Consider the following 8,584-nt stretch of genomic DNA (forward strand, 5'->3'; position numbering starts at 1 on the left):
GCTGCCTGCTCGCCACTCTGACTCATTGCCAACCGGGGGCAGCCAACAGCCCGTGCCCTGCGGCACCCGGTGGGAGGTACTAGCCTCCCTGGTAGCCCCCCAGCCCGTTAGCCCCACAGGCACCTGCAGGGCCAGTGCGAGCCCAGGGGTTCCCGGCTCTGCCATGAGTGGCAGCGGGGGTTTTGGAGCAGGGTGAGGGCAGAGCATGGGGGGCTCCGGCCCTGGGGGGGCATCCGGGGTGCAGGGGCTGCGGAGCTGTGCCCGGGGGTCAGGCCATACCGGGAAGAGCTCCGTGCTGCCTGTCCCGCGGCTCCCGCAGCCCCCACTGTGACTCGGGGGGGGGGGCAGCACACCCCAGGGGGCACAGGGGATGCTGGGGGGCACAGGGGATGCCGGGGGTCACAGGGGATGCTGGGGGGCACAGAGGGTACCAGGGAGCACAGGGGATGCTGGGGGACACAGGGGGTGTTGAGGGGCACAAGGGATGCTGGGGGGCGCAGGGGGTACCAGGGGACACAGGGGATGCTGGGGGGCACAGGGGGTGTTGGGGGGCACAGAGGATGCTGGGGGGTGAGGGGCGGCCTGAGGATGCTCGGAGGGGCCGGGCTATGCTGGGGGGGTGGGGGGGGGGCGCCGGGCGATGCTGTGGCGGCGGCGGGTCGGGAGCGGCGGGGGGGGGGCCGGAGGGCGGGGGATGCGCGGGGGGCCGGGGGGGGCGGCGGAGCGCTCGCACCATGACATCAGCGCGGCGCGGCCCCGGGGGAGCGGGCGGGGGGCGGGAGCCGGCGCGGCGGCGGCGGCGGCGCGGAGCGGATCGGCGGAGCGGAGCGCGGCCCCGGGCATGCTCCCGGAGCCCAAGTATGACCGCTTCCGCGACGAGCCGCTGACCGCCCCCATGCCGTCGCCGGCCCCCGGGCCCTGCCCCGCGGCGGGCGAGGAGCCCGAGCCCGGCACCACCTTCTGCGCGCTGCTGCCGCGGATGCCGCAGTGGAAGTTCCCGGGACCCGCCGGTTTCCTCGGCCGCGGCCCCGCCGGTGCCGGCCGGGAGCTCTCGGCGCCTGCCCGGGGAGGGGGCGGCGGCGGCGGCGGCGGGGCGGCGGCGACGGGGACCCCCTCGGCGCTGGCCGCCGTGTTGGGCGCCTGCGAGCCGCTCTGCGCCGCGCCCTGCTCGGGGCCGGGCGGCGGGCGGGCGCGGGGGGCGGCGGCGGCGGCGGCGGCGGGGCGGGCGCGGGGGGCGGCGGGGGCGGCCCGGCCGAGCGGGGAGGAGTGGAGCCGCAAGGGCAGCTTCATCCGCAAACCGGCGCAGGGCTGGCTGCACCCCGACGAGAGGGTGATGGGGCCCGGCGTCTCCTACATCGTCCGGGTAAGTCCCGCCGGAGCCGGACCCCGACCCCCGATCCTCAGCCCCCCACGCCCGGTCGGGGCAACCGGCCGCCCGGAGAGCCCCATCACCGGCGCTCGGCGGGTCTGTCCCCTCCTCTCGACGGCTGCGGGCGGAACCCCCGGCTCCGGTCCGTCCCCCCCCCCCGGTTCCCCTCGGACCGGCCCCGAGACGGGCGTCGCGGGAGCTCGCGGTGTCGTGACAAGGGGACGTGGTGGGGTCCGGCCCCGAGGGTGCCCTGGGCAGTCACCCCCACGGGCTCATCGCCCCATCACGGGCAGCCCGGCCCCGTTACTCTGCCCACATTGTCTGGCCCATCCTGGGAGGGACGGCACGGCCTCCCAAATTGTCCTGGGATGGGCCAGGGGACGGGGGGGCTTCTGGGCTGGGGAACCAGCCCCAGGACCCAGCAGTAGCCGGCCCCTACGAGGGCGGCACAAGCCATAGCACACCGATGAGTTTGTTGGGTCTCAGGGCCTGGGCATGCGATGGGGCATTTTGGGGTGGAGGGTGAAAGGGTGCCATGTGTTGGGGTGAGCACCCCAACATCAAAGGGACCCTTCTCGGTGACACCCGGCTCCTCCCTTCCCCTCCTCTCCATCCCCTGCCCTGGGCTGGTGGCGGTGGCCGGAGGAGGCTGCTCTGACCGTGTGTCCCCCCGCAGTACATGGGGTGCATCGAGGTGCTGCGCTCCATGAGGTCCCTTGACTTCAACACCCGGACACAGGTCACCAGGTATGGCCCTGCAGTCCTGCTCTCCTGCACCCCAATGCCACCCAGAGCCCCCAGCAGCCCTGGGCGCTCCCCCTCCTGGGGCCCTGTGGAGTGTGTGTCGGGGGGGACACAACTCAGGGCCAGGGTCTGGGGTACCCCATGGGATCCACCCGGCGCATGGGGACACAGGCGAAGGGCACTGCCGCGGATCAATGGGTGGAAAGAGGAGAAGGGAGGTGGCCCCGGCTGGGATTACGTACCGCGGGCGGTGACGTGGGGCAGCGCTGCGGGGAGGCTGCGGTGCCCGGGGCTGCGCGGGCTGATGCCCCCAGGCCCCGCGGAGCCAGAGGCAGGGGAAGGAACAGGGAAGGGGCCGGGGGTCTGCAGCAGTAACCGGCCGGGGGCCGTGGCTTGCAGGGAAGCCATCAACAGACTGTATGAGGCAGTGCCAGGCGTGAAGGGCATCTGGAAGAAGAAGGTGAGTTTCATCCCTTCCTGGGCTCCTTCCTGGTGCGAGCCGGGGCTGCGGGGCTGGGGGCGTCTGCCCGGTTCACGAGGCAGAGCCTGGGGTCTCTCGGGGCACCCCTCTTTGCCTCCTTCACCCCAGGAAACCTGGTCGTGGGGGTTGCATCGCCCCCACGCTCCTTTTTACCCCCTCAGGCTCCCAACAAAGCCCTTTTCTCCATCCTGGGCAAGAGCAACCTCCGCTTCGCTGGCATGAGCATCGCTGTCAACATCTCCGTCGACGGGCTGAACCTCATGATCCCCACCACGCGCCAGGTGAGAGCCGTCCCCGGGGATGTCACCCCACCACCCGCCACCTCCCAGCCCTCTGCCTCCCACCGCGAACCGGGGGGATGGCGACCCCCACGCTAACCCCCTCCCGGGCCGTATCCTCCCCCCAGATCATCGCCAACCACCACATGCAATCCATCTCCTTCGCCTCCGGCGGGGACACGGTGAGGCATGCACGCCCCAGCCCTCGGGGACAGTGGGGACAGGGGCTGCCCGTCCTACGCGTGAGCCGAGCTGTGGGGCAGCCTGGTCCCGGGGCAGGACGTGGGGCTGGGGCTGAGCCTGTCCCCTCGCCCCAGTACCCCCAGCCCTGCTCCCCCCACGGCAGCGGGACGCGGGGCCCTGAGTTCCCCCTGTGTCCCCAGGACACCACGGACTACGTCGCCTACGTCGCCAAAGACCCCATCAACCAGAGAGGTGACGCCGGCCCCCGCGCTTGGGAGCTCTGCAGAGGAGGAGGGATGCGCTGGGGGATGAAGGCTGGAGGAGGGGATCCCTTGTGGGGGGTGGCTCGGGGTGGTGCCGGAGGGGTGATGGGTGCGTGGGGGAAACACTGAAGCCATCCGTGAGTCCGTCTGTCCGTCCGTCTGTCCGCAGCCTGCCACATCCTGGAGTGCTGCGAGGGGCTGGCGCAGAGCGTCATCAGCACGGTGGGACAGGCCTTCGAGCTGCGCTTCAAGCAGTACCTGCACAGCCCCCCCAAGGTGGTGGCACCCCCAGACAGGTAGGGGGGGCAGGGGGACCCCGCTGCGGCCCCGCGCCCCCTGTGCCGGGCATGGAGGGGGGGGGTCCAAGCCGGGCAGGGTGTCCCCAGCTCGCCCGTCCCCGCCGCAGGGCGCTGGGTGCGGAGGAGTCGGCGTGGGGGGAGGACGAGGAGGCGGCCGAACACGATTACTACAACAGCATCCCGGGGAAGGAGCCACCCCCGGGGGGGCTGATCGACTCCCGGCTGCGGCACGGCGCAGGCCTGGGCCACGTCCACGCTCAGCCCTCCGGCTCCGGCCCCCCCAGCCAGGTGAGCCCCCCGGGCTGCTGCCGGCCCTGCCATGGGGGTCCCGGGCATGTTCCCCCGACACCATCGCTGTCTCCTCTCCCCAGGGTGGCTTCGCAGCCAGGCGAGACCAGAGCAGCCAGCCGGGGCCGCCATGGGACCTGGAGAGCCAGGGTGGGTAGCGCTGCGGGGGGGGACCCTGGGGACCGTGAGCAGGGCCCCCCCGCGGCTCTGCGCTGCCCGGGCCAGCCGTGATGCCGGGTCCTCTCGCAGGCCAGCCCTGCGATGGGTACCTGCAGGCGGACGGCCACCCCCTGGGCCCGCGGGACTACGAGGAGCACATGTACGTGAACACGCAGAGCCTGGACGCCTGGGAGCCGGAGGCGGCGGCTCGTGGGGCGCCGGAGGAGAGCCCCAAAAAGGACCTCTTTGACATGAGTAAGCCGGCGGGCTTTGCCGGGGGGGGGGCCTGGTGCAAGACCTGCTGCAGAAGGGCTGAGCTGTGCCGCGGGCTGCCCGGCCACGTGTCGCAGCCCCAGTGGTGCCAGCAGAGCCCCGGGGGCCACAAGTTGTGCGCCATCGTCACCCACCCTTGCCGGGTTGGCCCTGTGGGGGGGGCGGCCGTGCCATGCAGGGGGGCGCCATCCCCTCTGTGCCCGGGCAGGCACAGCGTCATGCCCGGGGTGGCGGTGGCACAGCGGGGTCTGTCCCAGAGGTGGGTCTGGCTGTAACTGTGGGTCCTGCTGCCACCGCTCGGCTCGACCCTGTCCCCGCCGCCCCCCCCCCCCAGCCCTGCTTCATGACCCCCCCCTCGCATCCCCTGGCTCCTGCAGGGCCCTTCGAGGATGCCCTGAAGCTCCACGAGTGCATCGCGGGGGGCAGCGCCAGCCCCCCCATGGAGGACCAGTGGCCGAGCCCCCCCACGCGGAAGGCCCCCATCGCCCCCACGGAGGAGCAGCTGCGGCGGGAGCCGTGGTACCACGGGAAGATGAGCCGTCGGGACGCCGAGAGGCTCCTGCAGACGGACGGGGATTTCCTGGTGCGGGACAGTCTCACCAACCCGGGGCAGTACGTGCTGACCGGGATGCACAGCGGGCAGCCCAAGCACCTGCTGCTGGTGGATCCTGAAGGCGTGGTAAGGGGGGGGGGCACGGTGGTGGTTGGGGGGGCGATGGGGACAGGGTCGGGGCTGCACGGGAGGGATGCTGAGGAGATATCCGTGGGGGGGGAGGGTCGGGCGGGCGCTGGGGGCTGCGTGGGGACCCCGTGCGGGAGGCAGCTCTCCTGGGTTCAGGATGGCTGTGCTCCCCCCCCGCCCCAGGTGAGGACCAAGGACGTGCTGTTTGAGAGCATCAGCCACCTCATCAGCCACCACCGGCAGAACGAGCAGCCCATCGTGGCTGCGGAGAGCGAGCTGCACCTCCGCCAGGTTGTCCGGAGGAAGCAGTGATGCCGGGGGGGTACGTGAGCCCCCGACCCCCCTCCCCTGGCGCCAGACTGGCCCCGGCGCCAGAGCAAAGCCGGGGCCCCTCCGTGCTCCCCTCCTCCGGTTGTGCCTGGCCTTGGAGAGGGGCAAAGTCCCCAAAACCCCGGGGTTGGGCTCCCCATCCCCCTCCCCAGCGGGGCCTCGCGGTCCCTGGCCCCAAAGGCCCCCCCCTCCCCCCCACTGCCTCCCCTCCACCGTCCGCATGCGGCCCCTTGCCCAGCCGGACACAAAGACATTTATTCCATGTGTGGAGGCAAAACGCTGCCGGGGTGGGAGCGGGTGGGCAGCCTTGTCGAGAGGGGCTGAGCCCAAACCCGGCCACGGCGGGGCTGGGTGGGCATCGCTGTGGGGCTGCCCCCTCCCCTCCTGCCCGGGGCCCTACCTGTGTAGGGCTGTGTGCCCCCCCCCCCCCCCCCACCGCTGGTACCGCCAGAACCCACTGCCTCCCCCAGTGCCAGCTCCATCCCAGAACTGGTCTCTGGATGATGATGGAGCAAACAGGGTCAGGGCTGGTGCCAGGACCCCCATCCCAGGGCTCCCGGGGTGGGATGGGGCCAGAAAGCTTGGGGAGTGTGAGTGTGTGAGTGTGTGTGTGTGTGATTGTGTGTGTGTGAGTGTGTGCACCCGTGTGCGTGCACAGGTACGTGAGGGGCAGCCGGGGGACCAGCCCCTTGCCCACAGAGCCGTGCCTCTCGCCCAACGCCGCTGCTCAGGACCCAACTCCCCGCCTCCTTCCCCCCGCCATCTGGGAGTCCCCCCAGCCGTGGGGTCCCCCATCCGCGGGGGCTGTACCCCCCCCGGCTTAGCTCTGGCCGTGGGACTGGCCACAAACATCTCTTGGAGGCCGGTGCTGCTGGATGTCCCTGTCGCTCCCACATTTCCAGCTGGATTCTCCCCAGGAACTGCTGCCGCGTGAGGCTCCCGGTGGCGCTGAGCCCCCGCAGCCCTCCCCGGACCCGGGCCAGGACGAAGCTGCTGCAGGGAAGGCGCGGGGTGAGCTGCTGGCACTGGCTCGGGAGGCCAGGGCTGCCGGCAGGAGAGGGGTCCCACGGCCCCCAGGGAACCACCCCCCCCCCCGGCCGGCTCGGGGCTTTGGCAGGTTTTTACGGCATACATGTCCCCTTCTCCAGTGTGTCTGGCTCTGGGTGCGGGGTCGTGGTTTGGAATACGTTTCTAATTAAACCTGGAAATGAGCAAAGTGGCCGGGTTGTTTGTGCCACCCCCCCGGGCACGGTGCTGGCACGGGGGCTCCATGGGGCCAGGGATGCAGAGGGGGCCGGGACGGTGTCTCCATCACCACCAGCTCCTGGCTGGTTCCATGTTGGTGGTGGCAGCCAGCCCCATCCTGGCTCGTCACACTTGTCTCTGCCACCCTGGGTCACCTTGTCCCACTTCGGCATCTGGGTCACCCCCGTCCCCCCAGCTCCGGAGGGGGCTGCAGCACCCGGGGCTTGGCCCTGGGGCGCTGATCCTGCATGGCATCTCCTCCCTGCACCCGGCATCTCCTCCCTGCACTCGGCATCTCCCTGCCCTGCCCATTCCTGCTGCCTGTGGGCTCATTGCCCACCCCTGCCCGGGGCAGGAGGTGGCCACTCGCCTCTGAGCCTCCTGGCCAGGCGTCCTCTGGCTCCTGCCGCAGCCCGGGGCTGAGCTGCCGTTTGTCACCCGTTAATGAGCACGGCGGCCAGTGGAGCAGGAGCGCCGTGGTGGGCCTGGCCACGCTCCCGGCCAGCAGATAGGAAAGGCTCCTGGCTGGAGTCGTCGGAGGTGGGAGAGGCTGCGCCGGGCTTTCTGAGCCAGCAGCGTGGCCGGGCTGTGAGCCACGGGGCACGTGCACTGGGTGGGCAGCAGCCTCCCAGCAAGGCCGGCACCAGCCCCAGCACTCCTGGCACCAGGGTTCTGCCGGGTCCCCTCCACTCGCCAGCACCAGGTGGGTGCCACCGGCCCATCTCGGCTCGACGCCCGCTGCGGGGCGCGGGGTCAGCCTGGCACCCTCTGCCCCTGGCGGGGGGGCAGCACCCCCGGGGACAGGGCTGGCTGGGTGCTGGCTGAGTCAATGAATGAAATAAGCCCCTAAATAAAGCCCGGTAACGAATGTGTAATTTTCCGTTGATGGTTTGAATAGGACAGTGGCGCTCCCATCTCAGCTGCTATTTTTTGTCGTGTAGTAATGCGTCTGCAAAGATAATTGCGCCGTTCCCTCAACGGCAGAGGCAGGAAAAGGCAGCGAGAGCTCGGACTTCCTTCTTTGACCCCCCCGAGATCGAGCCCACGCCTTCCACTGGTGGCCGCTGGCTCTGCCCCGGCCCCTTGGCCACCGGCTGCTACCAGGAGGTGCCTGAAAGGCTGGTGGAGGACTTATTTTAGGGGTTTTAGGGCTTTGGTTGAGGTTGGGGTGCGGTGCCAATGGCCACGGGGTGCGGGGCCGCTGTGTAGGGGCTTGGGGACCCTCCTCAAGAGGGTCCCGCTGTGGAGCAGCACCCCACGGCCACCCGGCACAAGGGCAGGACCCCGTGGAGGGAGGTGGGTTGGGAACCACAGGAGCATTCTTGAAGCAAAAACCCAATTAAAACGAAAGTGAAGCCTTTATTGAGTTAAGTACGGACATAAATAATGCATTTGGAGCACCAGGGAGTGCCCCCATCTGAAACTGGGTTTCTTTCGGTGTGATCTGCACCCCCCCCAGTGCGGCTCCACTCTGGACTGGTCCTCACTGGGACACGGGCAAGGGAGGCTGGGGCCGGGCGATGGTGGAGCAAAGCAGGTAGCGGCACCTGCTGAAAGCGCCGGTGTGTTCGGAGCAGCAGCAGCAGTCTGTAGGCTCCAGAGTTAACACCGGGCTGAAGGGCAGAGCGATTTGCCTCTCGGTGCTGCTCCTTCAGCCCGTGTGATGGCGGGGAGGCCGGGGGCTTTGGGGGAGGTTTGGGAGCCACAGAGAGCGACTGCGACCGGGGGTCTCGCTGACCAACCGTCCCTCTGTCTGTCTCCAAACGTGCTGACAACAAACATGGCCCAGTTCGGTTTTCCTGCACATAGAGGTGAGAGTCTCTGACATTGGCCCTCAGCAAGTTTCCTGGAAATACCTGGCCGGCTGGAAAGAGGAGATGTCTGCAGTGCTCCTGCCCCGGAGGGGCTGCGGGGGGATCCCGGGGGCGCAGCGCCAGTCCCTTCCCCTCGGGGCTCTCTCCTTCCCAGCTTCCAGCAGGTGGTAGCATCC

The 8,584-nt window shown here is 70.3% G+C and overlaps 1 protein-coding gene across 5 annotated transcripts; it reads left to right on the top strand.

Moving 5' to 3' along the window:
- Positions 1-695: 695 nt before the first annotated feature.
- On the top strand, positions 696-6,888 carry SHC2 (SHC adaptor protein 2). Of its 5 annotated transcripts, none has more exons than XM_063358328.1 (13): positions 757-1,363; positions 2,046-2,116; positions 2,513-2,573; positions 2,756-2,875; positions 3,001-3,054; positions 3,256-3,307; positions 3,488-3,614; positions 3,725-3,905; positions 3,989-4,055; positions 4,155-4,319; positions 4,715-5,016; positions 5,203-5,341; positions 6,008-6,888. In XM_063358328.1, the coding sequence occupies exons 1-12, from the start codon at positions 842-844 to the stop codon at positions 5,329-5,331; spliced, it is 1,851 nt and encodes a 616-aa protein (XP_063214398.1). In that variant the 5' UTR covers positions 757-841; the 3' UTR covers positions 5,332-5,341; positions 6,008-6,888. The 5 variants fall into 5 exon arrangements, with proteins under 5 accessions (XP_063214401.1, XP_063214398.1, XP_063214400.1 ...); XM_063358330.1 differs by having other exon boundaries at positions 6,252-6,888; XM_063358329.1 differs by having other exon boundaries at positions 6,267-6,888.
- The last annotated feature ends 1,696 nt before the right edge of the window (positions 6,889-8,584 follow it).

The sequence above is a fragment of the Chroicocephalus ridibundus genome, chromosome 22 (genome assembly GCF_963924245.1).
Source record: "Chroicocephalus ridibundus chromosome 22, bChrRid1.1, whole genome shotgun sequence".
Taxonomy (NCBI): domain Eukaryota; kingdom Metazoa; phylum Chordata; class Aves; order Charadriiformes; family Laridae; genus Chroicocephalus; species Chroicocephalus ridibundus.